The sequence below is a fragment of the Haliotis rufescens genome, unplaced genomic scaffold (genome assembly GCF_023055435.1).
Source record: "Haliotis rufescens isolate VD_foot unplaced genomic scaffold, xgHalRufe1.0.p SCAF_60, whole genome shotgun sequence".
Taxonomy (NCBI): Eukaryota; Metazoa; Mollusca; class Gastropoda; order Lepetellida; family Haliotidae; genus Haliotis; species Haliotis rufescens.
In genome coordinates, this window is record NW_025964335.1 from 2,003,076 (window position 1) to 2,019,373 (window position 16,298).

Consider the following 16,298-nt stretch of genomic DNA (forward strand, 5'->3'; position numbering starts at 1 on the left):
GGCCGAAAAAAACAAGAAGAACCAAGAGGAAGAGGAGGGCAACACACGCAAGGGGACAACGTCACGGCTAGGGAAAAGAAAACAGGATGGAACCCTCTCAACTCATTCACCAACAAAACGTCAGCGACGTTCATCACCCCAGGAGGAGGAGGGCAAGGGGGAGGATGCCATGGAGGTGGACGCGCCCCCACCGTTGGAGGAAAAGGGGAAGGAGAAGACAAAGAAGCTGAAGAACACCACTGTCCAGAAGGAGGAGCTCATTTATGTGATGGGCACATAACGTGCGATCCTATGATTTGCACTTGATCCTGAAGGGCCTGTACCCACATCTGGTGAAACTCCCCACCAAGATTCGGAATTTACAACAGATTTTACAGGTGACCCTGGGACGATTGTGTTTCAAAGACAGTTTGAATTTCATACCCTACCCACTGTAAGCATTTCCAAAAACCTTTGGACTGAATGAACTGAAGAAAGGGTATTTTCCACACTTTTTCAATACCGAAGGCAACCAGACCTACAGAGGTCCCTCTCCAACAGCCGTCATGTACAATCCCGATTGCATGTGTCCTGCAAAACGCACAGCCTTCCTCCAGTGGCATACCAAGAAAGTTCAAGAAGGAGCCTTGTTTGACTTGCAAGAAGAACTCTTAGCCCACTGTCAGAGCGATGTCGACATTTTGAGACGTGGATGCACTAACTTCCGACAGAATGCCAACAGGACGGTTCACATGGATCCCCTTGTAGAGGTGATCACAGCCGCTGCGTTCACAATGAAATCCTTCCGAAAACACGATCTGAAACCCGATACCATGGCCATTCTTCCACCTCAAGGCTACCAACCCAAGAGAAACTATTCCCAGGCCTGTATGCACTGGATAAGTTATCTCATGGAGACCAACCCCGATCTGCAACTCCAGCACGCCAGGAATGGAGGTGAAAAAGAGTTCACGTGTGGATAAGGGCAAACATCGGTACAGTGTGGATGGCTACAATCCAGTGACAGGCACCATCTACGAATTCCTAGGGTGTTTCTGGCATGGGTGTCAGACATGTCAAAAGACCAAACGTGGAGAACGTGGAGAACCTCATCCTCATCGATGGGAGCACGTTATACCGACACCCGTTACCGTTACCTGAGTCTCTTGAACCAACACCCTGAGGTGAAACTGGTCGTCACCCTGTGGGAATGTGAGCTTTAAAAAATGCAACAGGAGGACTCCTTTTTGCGTGCTTTCTTGCAGGGACCCCACTGTATCCACTTAACTGGTCCGCTCAACCCTTGCGACGCCTTCTATGGAGGATGCACCAATGCCACTCGATTATGCTACGAAGCCCAAGAAGGTTGTGTTGGTTCATGTGAACTGGGGAATAAAAAGTTGAACAAACATAAGTCTTATGTTGTCTTTTTTGTTAGGATGGAGAAAAAACAAAACAGGATCGAAATGCGCACCAAAGAAAAGAACCGGATCGAAATCTGACCAATCAGAAGCCTGGGTTTTGGACCAGTCAGAGGCCACCTTTGCCCTGAGCGGCCCTCTGATTGGTCGAACCGAGGTTGTGCTTTCTCTCCCATGGTAAAATCCATTTTCTATGGAAAAGAAACACAAGGGTCGAGCCAGTTTGGAAAACTGGGGTGAAGACCAGAGGCCGGAATGAACCAATCGGGGGCGCTGCATGTTGGACCAATCAGGAAGCAGGGTGTCAGTCCCTTTCCTTTAAACAAGAGCGAACTCTCACACACAGCATTCTATGAAATCAACCATGTCGTCTCGATACAACTGCATGAAGTGTCAGACCGACAGTCACAGTTACCTGTACTGCCCTGAAGTGACATGTACCGAGTGCCACACTCAAGGTCACAGCCACTATGTCTGTCCGAAGATAAGCAGTCAAGATAAACAGAAGACTCCCCAGGGCCTATGTTACAACTATCAAGTCGTGGGTCATTTTGCTCCAGATTGTCCAGAACCCAGTCGAAAGAAGACTCCCCAGGGCCCATGTTACAACTGCCAAGTCGTGGGCCATTTCGCTGCAGATTGCCCAGAACCAAGTTGAAAGAAGACTTCAGCAGTGCTGTCCATGTCGACACCAGTGACACAAGTGACACAAGTGCTTCATCTCATAGAAGCCATGCATATCGATGTCCGTGCCCTAAAAGAATGCATCACACAACTCCATGGGGGCATCGCACCACGTCTAGGGAAAAGAAAACGGGACAGAAGCCCCTCAAGAAAGCACTCTTCAAAGTGCCGACGACGGCATCAGTCCGAGGAAGAGGAGGAAGAAGAAGAAGATAGATCATCTGAGCAAAGAGACTAACGCATGGGACATGCATCTCCACTGTTTTTCTTGATCTTGATCTGATAATCTTCTTACCTGTATCTTGAGAGGCTGGTCAGGTGCCCTTCCGCCTACCTCTATCTAGATTCTCAAACAGCATGCCAAATCAGTGACATTACAAGAACTAATTGTGCTCGTCTTTCAGATGATGTTCACGTCGAACATGCAACAATAGGTCTGCTTGGAATTTATTTTCACAATACGTCAGACTGTCAAACTCGAAGGCTGTACGAATAGTGGTATATATGAACCAAACTCCAATTTGGATGGAAATTGACAAGTTCATCTATAGTTATACGAAATGTTTATGAATACAAATTGCCACATTCGCAAATACAAAACACATCGGTTGTGTTCAAATCATTCAACCGACCATTTCCCTACAGTTGTCGATTGCCATTGAACGTCTCAGACGTGATAGGGTCAACACCTATCATAGGACGAAAACCCTTTGACAATTTTGCGGAGTCCATTGTACATTTCCAGCTATATCATGATCATGTGTTTATATATCAAATAGTCATGTGAACCAGGAGTTCGCTAAAAGGTGAACGAATCCTGCCCTACCGGAGGCACCCATCACAAACAGATGCAAAGGCAGGTCAATTGTTCACCCGAGGAAACATGGAAAAATTTTATCGGCCATCATTTTCATTCTACCATGAAACATTTTGAAAGCTTTACTGAGGCCTTGAATTTTGTAATATGTTAACAAGAGTCGTATGACGCTCTTTGAAATCTTCACACAAAGAACCAACTTTGAGTGAGTGAGTTGGGTTTAACACCATTTTTAACAGTACTCCAGTTATATCACGGCGTGTCAGCTTGATGTGGGAGGAAAGCCCGAAGTGATGCAGGTCTTAGACGTTTACCACTTTAGTGAAACCTAAGAGCATGGGTATGGTGATGACAAACCTAGAAACATGATCCGGGCGAACCGGGATTCAATCCCACAATCACAGGTTTCGGGCATGTCAAAGAGACCTAACTCTGCTCAGAGAATTGCAGTACCATAGACGACTGGGCCACCCGTGCACCCAGGCCTTGATTGAAAAGACATTGGGTACCATCAAATATATTGAAGCAAACCACATATGAAACCAAAAACAAACCGTATGCATTGAGACCTAAAGTTAAAGAAAAACAAGAAGAACCAGCAATGAGTATAGTAGTGAACTACTGTCTTCCTTAACTAGCAGATCTCTTTGATACATTGACAGGAAGCAAAGTGTTATCCCGAATTGTTCGGCGAAGGCTTTTCACCAGTTGAGAGCATGTGACAAAGAAGTTGTTGTTCATTAACACTCGCAAGGGATTACATGCATACAAAAAGCTACCATTTGACATTGTCCTTTGATTTCTCAAGAGACCATGGAGAAAAGTCTTCAAGATTTGCCATGCAGAGTGATTCTTCAACACGACACTGACGATTTTGGGGGGAACATCTATATGTTTTTGCAGCATACTTAATCAGCACCAAAGTTTCGTTTATACTGAGAAATAGTTAATCCTGATGATTTCACAATGAAGGGTATTGTCCAGATTACAATCTGCTTAACCTTATAATATGATTATTCCACACTGTGTTTACTATAGCTGTCAGCATAACGAAAGCATAGGAATTGTTAAAAGGTATGTTGGCAATATAGTTCAAGCACTTAGTTGACGACCAATTCATTCCAAATATCACCTAAATGATCGGTGGCTTCAACAGCATTTGAAACATGTAATGCACATTTATTTTGTTCTGCCTCAATGACAAAGGTCTCACAAATAAACTGTTAAAATACATTTTAACAAACTCATGTTGATCAAATTGAATTCCAATGTTTGAATTCATGGATGACATGTCAAATTATTCATAAAATGTACAAGATCTTTCTTCCAGGGACTCATTGATAGCAGCTTTGGGCCAAGTCTACAGGACCTCCAGTGCCTGTACTCCGTGGGTGTTCAGACCATCAGCACCCTGTTTCCTGTGTACGCTGGCTTCAAGACAGCAGGCAGCGTGCTGTACGTGCCGGTACATGCAGTGTTCAATGTGTATACACTGATGATGGTGTGTGTCCTTGTCAGCAGTTGCCTCGTGTTGGTAATACCCCTCTGTTCCTCATTCTGGGTGGCTGCAGCTGCAAGTTCTGGCTTAGGACTGACCAGTGGAGTTGTAAACAGTGGTGAGTAGTTGTGGAAGACAGTATTGTAACTGTGTAATGTCTTGGACAATATATACCTGCATTTAGTCATTATCTAATTATCGCCTCCGTGGTCTAGTAGTAGAGCCCCTGCCCGGAGAGCGGAGTCGTCATACCAAAAGACGTTAAAAGATGATACTTGTTGTTACCCTATCTCGCGCTCGGCATTAAGGGGCTAAAACAAGGACTGGTCGGCTCGGAGTCAGTATACTGTGTCTGAGTGGAGTATTCATGTTAAACTGCGGCATGGTATCTCAGTGGGCTGGCACTATAAATCGGCATCAGTCATTATTGTAACTGTTGTGGTTGCAGTGAGCCCGGTTACTTTGTGACTGTGCATGTGCTCCTATATCTTAGACAATATATTCCACAATATAGTCATAATCTAACTCGTAACTTCAAAAGAGGTGGTTTATTAGGGGTTAACATGTTTATTCAAAAGGAGGGTTAAAACCCTTTGAACATTTTCGCTCCACCTGTGTCTACCAGGTTAGAGTTATCCGCAAGTACTCTATTGCTAAAAAAGAATTGATCAGGTGGTCAAGCTCCAAGATTGGTTGTGTGACATTGTACCACAACGGACTGCAGCCACTGGTTCGTCTGGCCAATTGTATAACCGGAATATTGCGGACTGTGGTGAATACCAACACACAAACAAAACTAACAAAACATGTCAGTTGACAAATTGTATTTAATGACACTTATGTTTTATCATTGCAGCAAGAGTTGCCAAGATTGGTGCATTAAGCCAGGAGAGTGCTATTCCCCTCCACTTGATGGGGATAGCAATGTGCGCTGGCAACATCCTAGGACCATTGATTATCTCCCCTTTTCTCAACAACACAACCAACCAAAGCAACGCGTCTAACATGTCAGACTTGGTCGCGACGTCAATCGAATGTGGAGGGTCAGACTCAAGAATAGCTTACGCATATCTGATCATTGCATCAACTGGAACACTACTAGTTATTGTCTTGGCTGTTTTACGTTATTGTCTACAAAACAGTCCCAAGCAGGATTCAAACAAGAAAAACAAATATTCCTTTGGAAAGATGGAAATTATTTTTGTCAGCTTCCAAATATCTTTAATATTCATAGGAGGCGCCACGAATTTCGTATACGGGACCTTACTCTTGCTCTTTGGAACCCGAAGCAGTCTCAGCATACCAGAGACAACAATGGCACTGATGACATCATCTTTTTATGCAGTGACATTGTTTGGGCGTGTTGGGGGCGTGTTTGTGAGCTTAGTAGTGCGGCAGCTGTGTTTGGTCACATCGTGTTTGGTAGGGGTTTTAGCTGCATCTGTTTTTCTGGTATGTACTGCAGAAATGAGTTCGGAGTTTTTATGGGCGGGTTCCCATTTTCTCGGACTGTGCTATGCTCCGGTTTTTTCTGCTCTATTGGCATGGTGTGTGGAAAATGTTACAGTGAATGATACATTGTATGCCATTTTCATATTATTTGACTTGGCAGGAACATCATTGATAGCCCTTACTATAGGGCAGTTGATGTCACATTTCCAACCTCAAATGCTGCATTATTCCATTGCAACGATAGCTTTGATACAAATACTTTTATTCCTCTGTTTGTTCTTCCTTGGAAAGTGGCTACGAAAACAAAACAAAGAAGACTACACGCCTCTGGATGGAACAAAACGTGGATGACAAAAATCCTTCACAGATGTAATGCGAGAATTATCTAGTTTCATTTCAACAACTTTTAACTAATGTTAATTAATCTGCAGCCCAAAACTGTTTTATCGGTTTCGTTAAGAAAAGTGTTACTTCTTTGTTGTTGATTTATAATATACTCTCCTCAACTTTATTATGGTTGCACACATTATTGTTGACTGTCCGCGAATGTTGATCCACCAGAATAAGGGAAAAACCTGATTCTTGCAACATCACCTGTCTACTGAACCTGAATATTTTATGATGCCTTGAATCTTGAATTTCATAGACAGTTAAATGTCTATTCATTGCCCTTTCTAATTTGTCACAATTATCCTAAACAAAACAGCTTTGACAATTCCGACATTGCCGCATGTGTTATGTCAATACTTTTAGTTCAAACGTCCTTTAACTTAAATACATTATTGTTTCAATAGTTTCCAAAGTTCACAGAGATCCTGTCCCCTTTGTCTGTTTAATGTATTTACCAAACATTAGGCGTATCCCCTCTAATCATAAGACCCGTGAAGATACCGGGTTAGAATAGGTCTTCAGCAACCCATGCTTGCCGTAAAAGACGACTATGCTTGTCGTAAAAGGCGACTAACTGGATCGGGTGGTCAGGCTCGCTGACTTTGTTGATGTATGTCATCGATCCCAATTGCGTGGATCGATGCTCATGATATTAATCCCTGGGTTGTCTGGTCCAGACTCGATTATTTACAGACCGCCGTCATATAACTGGTATATTGCTGACTGCGGCGTTAAGCAACCAACCAACCAACCTCTAATCATAAGCCCCCTCGGGGCAGGACCCTTAAACCCCAGCGCTATCTATTAATGTCAGTTAAACAACCTTTCCCCATCAACAATAAATATGGCTGCTGTCATCTAAACGTTATTCCTGATTTTTGTCTTCCGTCTCCACCCTGAGGTACCATCCTAGGGGAAAGCATGTGCTGTGCTCTTGGACACATGTATGCCACGACCGACGACAGGTCCCCAGTCTCCAATTTAAAACTCCTCATACAAAAATGCCATCCAACTGCAGCGTAATAAAATACAACGTAATACCGAATTACCTACCAGTTTGGTATCCAGGGAAACATCCCTCCCAGCAACAACGCCGGTCAATAATAAACACAACATCCAAAGAAGCAAATTTAAGTTCTTCGTTTGTTGTGTAACGCCGCGCTCGATCAGCAATATTCCAACTTTATGACAGCGATCTGTAAGTAATCGAATCTGGACCAGACAGTTCAGTGATTGACATCATGAGCATCGATCCACGCCATTCGGATCGATGACATGTATCAACCAAGTCAGCGAGCCTGACCACCCGATACCGTTAGTCGCCTCTTACGACAGGCATAGTCGCCTTTTACGGCAATAATGGGTTGTTAAAGACCTATTCTACCCCGGATCTCCACGGGCAGAAGCACTGTTTAACTCCGCATAAGTGTTGTTCCTGAAAACAAATGGAAATGGGGGTGGATGTAATTCACCGAACGTCAGACAAATACACGCACTGAGGTTAATATCCGCGATGACGAGCTGTCACTCGGATCGCTATGTACTAGAATTTCCTGGGCCTAACTATTTTAAGAAAGAGAAGAGGCAAATTGTACAACTGAACTGGAAAAATGTTTTACTGTATATTTTCATTCATCATGGTGAGCTTGGGTAATATTTAACAGGAGACTTTAACGCAAGGACTGGAAATGAAGAAGTGATTTTATAGAAGATGACACTTCTATTTATCTCCCTTGTTGTGATGTATGTGATGGTGACAGCTTTTAACAATCAAAACGCTCGAAAGAAAGCGTGGTCAGTAACTTTGATAAAAGTTTACTTGAATTATGCACAACATTTCACGTACACTTTTCAAATGGAACACGCAAATTGGATCCCATAGGGGACGATACTTTCATATCACATTCAGGCAAAAGAATGACTTACCAGACCGCTTTGCCATTTTATGAAACTTGAAACATTGTTTGGAAATGCTGAAAAACCTGATGATGAAAAAAAACTACCAAGTGGAACAGTTTACAGTTTTGTTTGTTTTTTGTTTAACGCCGCACTCAGCAATATTCTGGACCAGACAATCCAGTGATTGACATCATGAGCATCGATCAACGTAATTGGGATCGATGACAAGCATCAACCAAGTCAGCGAACCTGACCACCCGAACCCGTTAGTCGCCTCATACATGCATGGTCGCCTTTTATGGCAAAGCATGGGTTGCTGAAGACCCCGGATCTTTATCATATTCCAGTATATTCCAACTATATGACGGCGGTCTGTAAATAATCGAGTCTGGACCAGACAAAAATACAGTGATTAATATCATGAGGATCGATCCACGCAATTGGGATCGATGACATGCATCAACCAAGTCAGCGAGCCTGACCACCCGATCTCGTTAGTCGCCTGTTACGACAAGCAGAGTCACCTTTTACGGCAAGCATGGGTTGCTGAAGACCTATTCTACCCCGGAATCTTCACGGGTCCTATGATTCAAAGAGCAGGACTTGAGTTTTTTCAACAAACTAGTAAACGTGACCTTTTCTGAACATAGCAATGATATTTTGCTTGTCATTAATTTCTGTTAAAAAAATAAATCAGGGTTACATGACGCAGAAGTATGCGTTCAGTACGCAGAATGTGTATAGAATGGACGCAGAAAAAATATATTGCTTCCCGATGACCTGACATGAATATTCATTCAATATTACCGAAGTCTTAAATATAAAGGTCCTCTAATTAAAGTAATTATCAAATCGGACAGTACACTACACTATTTCATTATTTTACACATCTTACCCAGGCATTGGAGTTAACTGACTATAAACGTTCTGTTTCCACCCTTGACAAACTAGATTGGAATTTCTGGGCTCGATCGTAGCGCCACCAGTGGCTATAACGATTTATGTCCTTTCTACATGTATGTCCCTTCTACTGACCAATCAGATTCCGCCTCTAACATCACATCATTTGCTTCAAACAAAATGGCGGCGCCCAGTCAAGATCATAAAAATCTAAATCGTGATAAAACTTGTCTTACTTCGCAAAATGCATCAAATCACGTTAGCACATTGATTAAAAACATGAAAACATTTGAAAAATATCTGTTGACCCCGAGCTGGCAGTTCACATGCTTTGCAAATCCTTCAATCGACCGAAATCTACACTACAGTTACGTAGCTGGAATATTGCTGAGTGCGGCGTAAAACAACAAACGAATTACGAACCGGATGTCGATTTCGTTAAGCGACTTTTGATTGGACTATGCACAGCCTCGTTAGTCCAGTCAAAATAGAACGCCATAATTCCAGCCTAGTTCGGCAAGGGTGGAAACTGGACATTTATACTCAATTAACTCACTTGCCTCGGGAAGATGTATTTTACAGAACCCTCATATTGCCTGTAAGGGTCCCTTAGATTTGTAGGTCTATGTAAAACTTGGGGAGATCATCTGAACTTTCAGTTTGTTGCCTGGGCTCACTGAACAAAGAGGTGTCATGCTGTGATTACAATTAATCTTCTGGCAGGATTTGGATAATTTTCCCATATGCATTGCGCATGTGACTATTGTGGCACATGTTTCTTATTTCTTCCAACTATTTCCGGGGGCACGGGTGGCCCAGTCGTCTAAGGCGCCGCGATTCGCTGTGCAGAGTTGCGTCCCTTGGGCACGCCAGAAACCTATGATCCCGGTTCGCCCCGATTTTGTTTCTAGGTTTGTCAGCACCATACCCGTGCTCGTGGGTTTCACCGAAGTGGTAAACATCTGAGACCTGCATCACTTCGGGCTTTCCTCCCACATTAAGCTGACACGCCGCTATATAACTGGAATACTGTTAAAAGCGGCGTTAAACCCAACTCACTCACTCACTCCAACTATTTCCAAATAATATACCTATCCTTGACTCGCTATCTTGGTTATCCTAATTGCGTAGATCCATGCTCATGATGTCAGTCAATGGATTGTCTGGCCCAGGCAGGTCGACAAAAATGCAATTACTACGGTTTTAAACATGATCCTGTCAGTTGTGACCAACAATTCGCAAACACATCCATGACCTTAATATGCACATGATGCTGTCTCATGTTAGTTTGAACATCCTGGTGTAGCATTTGCATAAGTATTAATTGGATGGATTCCCGGATGGGCTTTCGACCTTGACGAATGTTATATTCTGTAGTTACAAACCGTCAAAGGTTTTATCGATTTCTCTTGACTTCCACATGGTTGCAAACAGTACGCTTACTCGCCCTATAGTGCACATCCGGAGGGCGATCCTATAACAAGCGCCAAGCATCACTTCCACAGTGCAGACAAGTAAACAAGGACTATTCAATCAACAATGGGAAACTTATGCCAACTCGGGGTAAAACCTTTATCCTGTCGCTATTTGGAGCTGGCCTTACTTCTTGCCGTATCTGGTTTTGATGTGAGTAATCATTGCTAACCATCGGTTGTTAAAGATTAAAGATAATTTGTCGTTATTTTCTTTAAATCTCAAAAAAATGTTTTTAGGTTATTTCATGGACACATCAAACCTACATTTGTTGTATTGGTTTGGTGTGGTTTACTTGTAGGTTAACGCCGCACTCAGGAATATTCAAGTGTATGATTATATTCATTATCTACGTCTTCTTACAATGTGGAAGATTCCGGGGTAGAATAGGTCTTCAGCAACCCATGCTTGCCGCAAAAGGTGTCTATGCTTGTCGTAAAAGGCGACTAACGGGATCGGGTGGTCAGGCTCGCTGACTTGGTTGAAGCATGTCATCGATCCCAATTGCGTGGATCGATGCTCATGATGTCAATCACTGGATTGTCTGGTCCAGACTCGATTATTTACAGACCGCCGTCATATAGCTGGAATACTGCTGAGTGCGGCGATAAAATATAAACAAACAAAACCAATCAAATCTGCATCAGAACTATAATAAGAACTACCTCGCTTTTTATGGTGGTATTGGTATTGTTTTGCTACATTGTACCACAATACTATTAATCATATCCATAGACCAGAGTGAAATGAATATAGAAATCCCAAACAGCTGATCAAGATCACTGATGTGTGTCGTGTGTACAGATAAACATCTGCCAACAAATTGTGTCTGTCAATAGAATATGTTTAATTAGAGCATGTCGTAATGTCCTGTACTACATATTAGTAGACCCGTGAAGATTCCGGGGTAGAATAGGTCTTCAGCAACCCATGCTTGTCGTAAAAGGCGACTAACGGGATCGGGTGGTCAGGCTCGCTGACTTGGTTGATGCATGTCATCAATCCCGATTGCGTGGATCGATGCTCATGGTGTCAATCACAGGATTGTCTGGTCCAGACTCGATTATTTAAAGACCGCCGTCATATAGCTGGCATATTGCGGCGTTATACAACAAAACAAACAAAACAACAGATTCCATTGGGCGTAAAAGGCAAACTAGCAGAGAAAATTATTAAGCCAAATAAAATGTAATATATACCTACCCTTTTGCTTACAACAAATCAAATAAAGTCCAATTATATTTCATATTTTGACAACTGACCCAAGGTTTCTTGAGGCCAATATTGCGTCTATTCCAGGGACTCATTGACAGCTGCTTTGGGCCAAGTCTACAGGACCTCCAGTGCCTGTACTCCGTGAGTGTTCAGACCATCAGCACCCTGTTTCCTGTGTACGCTGGCTTCAAGGCAGCAGGCAGCGTGCTGTACGTGCCGGTACATGCAGTGTTCAATGTGTATACACTGATGATGGTGTGTGTCCTTGTCAGCAGTTGCCTCGTGTTGGTAATACCCCTCTGTTCCTCATTCTGGGTGGCTGCAGCTGCAAGTTCCGGGTTGGGACTGACTGAAGGTGTTGCAAGTAGCGGTTAGTAGTTGTGATCATTTGTTTATTTGTTTATTTAACGACGGACTCTAGTGATCCACGTAATAGTGATCCACGTAATTGGTTGGTTGGTTTGTTGTTTAACGCCGCACTCAGCAATATCCCAGCTATATGACGGCGGTCTGTAAATAATCGAGTCTGGACCAGACAATCCAGTGATTGATATCATGAGCATCGATCCACGCAATTTTGATCGATGACATGTATCAACCAAGTCAGCGAGCCTGACCACCCGATCCCGTTAGTCGCCTTTTACGCCAAGCATAGTCGCCTTTTACGGTAAGGATGGGTTGCTGAAGACCTATTCGTTTTTCATGAGAGGGTTCAGGGATATTATGTTTGAAAACTTTGGGTCGATGTTTGAAATACAAAATTAATATATTTTGACCCTTAAGTTGGATTTGTGTCACTTTGGTGAAAAGAAAATTTAATTACTTATTTTCCTATTTTGCGGGTGGGAATTGGCACCGGAAAATGGGACACTGTTACCCTTGACAAACGAAAGAAGCCACACACTACTTACTGAGTGAACGCAAAGCTATCCATACTATCAATCATCTTTAGTGCGGCGTAAAACAACAAACCAACCAACCAACCAACAGTACGTTTTACGACTACATCCGGTGTTGGAAGATCAGGTCACTCCCCAGGATCAATCGCTCTGGAGGGATCATAGCACTACCCCTTTGCATGATGAAACCAGGCCATTTGCATTAACTTGTGTATCATAATCACTATGTTCATGCCAAGAAAATGTTTCATCGTTCCAGCTTTTGTAGCCACAACTGGTGAGTTGAGTCAAGAAAGTACCATACCTTTCCACTTGTTGGGACTGGCAGCGGGTGCTGGACACATCCTCGGCCCATTAATGATCTCCCCTTTTCTGAGCAACATCAATCCCAATGGAAACAGATCTAACATCACAGCCGACGAATTGGAGATGACGACAGACCCATGTGGAGACTCCGACTCAAACATTATTTATGCATATCTGATCTTTGCTTCATGTGGACTGATACTTGTCATTCTCCTGGCCCTTCTACGTTATGGACGAAAGAGCAACCCGGAGCAGAAGTCCTGCCAGAAGAAAGACAAATCCTTTGGGAAACTGGAATTGATTTTAATCAGTTTCCTTGCATCCTTAATGTTCATAGGGGGTGGCACAAATTTCGTTTACGGGTCACTGTTGTTGCTCTTTGGAATTCATAGCAGTCTACATATGCCTGAGACCACGTTGGCCCTCATGACATCGTCGTTTTATGCCGTGACAGTGTTGGGGCGTGTTGGAGGGGTGTTTGTGAGCTTGGTTGTTTCCCAGTCATGTTTGATCACAGCATGTTTGGTCGGGCTACTAGCTGCATCTGTGTTGCTGGTGTTTACTGCTGAAAGCAGTTTGCTGTATTTGTGGACATGTTCCCATATTCTCGCACTGTTCTATGCTCCGATATATGCAGCACTGATAGCATGGTGTGTGGAAAATGTTAGGTTGAACGATACTGTGTGTGCGATCTTTACATTATGTGACATAGCAGGGACATCACTGGTAGCCGTTGCTATAGGACAACTAATGTCAGTCTTTGAACCTCAAATGCTGCATTATTCTCTCACAACAATAGCTTTGATACAAATACTGCTATTTCTTTGTATTTTCCTCCTTGGGAAGCTGGTACGAAAAGGTACTGAAGAAGAATACACTGTTCTGACTGGTAGTGAGTGAGTAAGTTAGTATGGTTTTCGTCGCTTTTTGCAGTATTCTAGCAATATCACGATAGAGGAATCCAGAAATGGGCTTTACACATAATACTTATGTGGGGCTTCAAGCAAGCCAGCGAGCCTGGACCAGACAATCCAGTGATTGATATCATGAGCATCGACCCAAGCAATTGGGATCGATGACATGCTTCAACCAAGTCAGCGAGCCTGACCACCCGATCCGTTAAACGCCTCTGCCGACAAGCATAGTCGCCCTTTACGACAAGCATGGGTTGCTGAAGACCTATTCTACCCCGGATCTTCACGGGTCTGACTGCAGCTGCACAGGTAGCAAACAGATTCCTGCCTCCCCTGTGTGAGATGCTGTGGATGAGTAGTCACTATCAGTATCGTAAAGACAGGGAAACAAGCAGTATCCAATCACCAATGGGAAGCTTAAACCAACTCGGAGTAAAATCTATGCAAAACTTGCAGCTGGCCTCACAGGTTGCCTTGTCGGCTTGTGACGTAGGTAATCAAGTTAATCCATATTATTCGACACGAGAAGATCGGGGCTCGAATTGATCTTCAGCAACCCATGCTTGTCGCGATCATAAGAGGCGCTGATCTCATGGCGTGGATCGATGCTCATGATTTGTCAAACACTGGATTGATTGGCCATACTCGATTATTTATAGACTGTCGTCATATAGCTGGAATATTGCTGAGTGCGGCGCTAAATAACATACAAGCTTTTGATTCATGTTTTGTTTGCTGTATTCTGTAATTATCTATGCCAGTACAGACTCCCCAGGGAGCTGAGAATCAAACCGAGTGCACACTGAGCCATTGACCGGGGTAATAATAGTGTAACGCTTTCAGCATGCCCCTGTCTGGTGTGGAAATATAGCGCAATATAAGTGGTTTATTATAATTATTATAATTATTTTTTTTTATATTATTATTATTGTTGTTGTTTTTATATTATTATTATTATTATTATTATTATTATTATTATTTTGATAATGATTATTATTGTTTTTATATTATTGTTGTTTTATATTATGATTATTATGATGATGATTATGATGATTATGATTATTATTCAGTTATATCGACATATTCAAAATGATGAACGTTAACCATCTGTTATTCCATTCTAAAGATAACTTGTCAGTCAAAGAACGCAATTTCTAACTATACCTTTGTTAAACAAAATGGAGACTTTGTCGTTAGATTGAGTTAGATTGCAGTCCAAGAAAAGTAACTAATTATACGTTACTTTGAAATAATTAAGACAATGTTCGTTTGGGAATAAAACAGTTTGGTTGTGCCTTTTATGTCTTGTTATGTATTTAATCATACGTGAAAGTTGTTGATCTATCAGTAAGCATAAAACATTCTCTTATCGTACAACTCTCATTTCTACGATTACTAAAAGAAGTTACAGCTTTCAAATTTTAGTTTTTTTATGCACATATCCTATCAGTCTTTTTGTACGGAAAGAGAAGGTTTAAACTTTATGCAAAATGTCTTTTTATAAAATATCTTAGGTATCCGTTACCTAACGCCAGACTATACTCATTATGTCATTCGACCCGTGAAGATCCGGGGTAGAATAAATAGGTCTTCAGCAACCCATGCTTGCCGTAAAAGGCGACTATACTTGTCGTAAGAGGCTATTAATGGGATCGGGTGGTCAGGCTCGCTGACTTGGTTGATGCATGCCATTGATCCGAATTGCGTGGATTGATGCTCATGACATCAATCACGGGATTGTCTGGTCCAGACTCGATTGTCATATAGCTGAAATATAGCTGAGTGCGGCGTTAAACCACAAACAAAAATTTCACGCTTACTAGCGTATGTCCATGTTTGTGAGTGAGTGAGTATGGTTTTACGCCGCTTTTAGCAATATTCCAGCCATATCACGGCGGGGGACACCAGAAATGGGCCTCACACATTCTACCCATGTTGGGAATCGAACCCGGGTCTTCGGCGTGACAAGCGAACGCTTTAACCACTAGGCAACCCGACCGCCCCTCCACTGCGTGAATGCCCCATTAGGGGAATATGATATGCATAATGACAATCGGTCATATTAGAATAATCATAAAGTTGATTAAAATGTAAATAAGCATATCAGTAATGACTGTTAACTGTAATGACTGCATGATATATTCATACAAATCACAATCGAAACCAACATCATAATTTGTGTTTTCTTCACATGAAGGCTTTAATAAACTATCTAATACACACACAGATGTTCACATATGTATTTGCTACATTTATGTTTACATGAAACCATAAATGTAAACCAATTTCAATGTTGGCTCTTTTTGAGAAGACGGGTATTTCAAAACAATGATATATATAGCCCTAACAGCGATATAGACACCAACAGTTTTAGTGAGTGAGTGAGTGAGTTGGGTTTAACGCCGCTTTTAACAGTAACAACAAACAGACAAACAAACAAAATGTTTGTGT

General features: G+C 42.4%; 1 protein-coding gene across 1 annotated transcript; it reads left to right on the top strand.

Moving 5' to 3' along the window:
• Nucleotides 1-563: 563 nt before the first annotated feature.
• LOC125375863 lies at nt 564-14,226 on the top strand. Its single transcript, XM_048386767.1, has 5 exons — nt 564-952; nt 1,961-2,249; nt 4,232-4,366; nt 11,813-12,098; nt 12,887-14,226. The coding sequence occupies exons 1-5, from the start codon at nt 564-566 to the stop codon at nt 13,831-13,833; spliced, it is 2,046 nt and encodes a 681-aa protein (XP_048242724.1). The 3' UTR covers nt 13,834-14,226.
• The last annotated feature ends 2,072 nt before the right edge of the window (nt 14,227-16,298 follow it).

What these genes read in the sequence shown, in the direction of transcription:
- LOC125375863 (XM_048386767.1), top strand. Translation starts at nt 564, where the DNA reads ATGTGTCCTGCAAAACGCACAGCCTTCCTCCAGTGGCATACCAAGAAA. An exon ending in GGAGGTGAAAAAGAGTTCAC is followed by an intron (nt 953 to 1,960) that starts GTGTGGATAAGG and finishes ATTTTGCTCCAG; the next exon opens with ATTGTCCAGAACCCAGTCGA. An exon ending in TGAAGGTGTTGCAAGTAGCG is followed by an intron (nt 12,099 to 12,886) that starts GTTAGTAGTTGT and finishes TCATCGTTCCAG; the next exon opens with CTTTTGTAGCCACAACTGGT.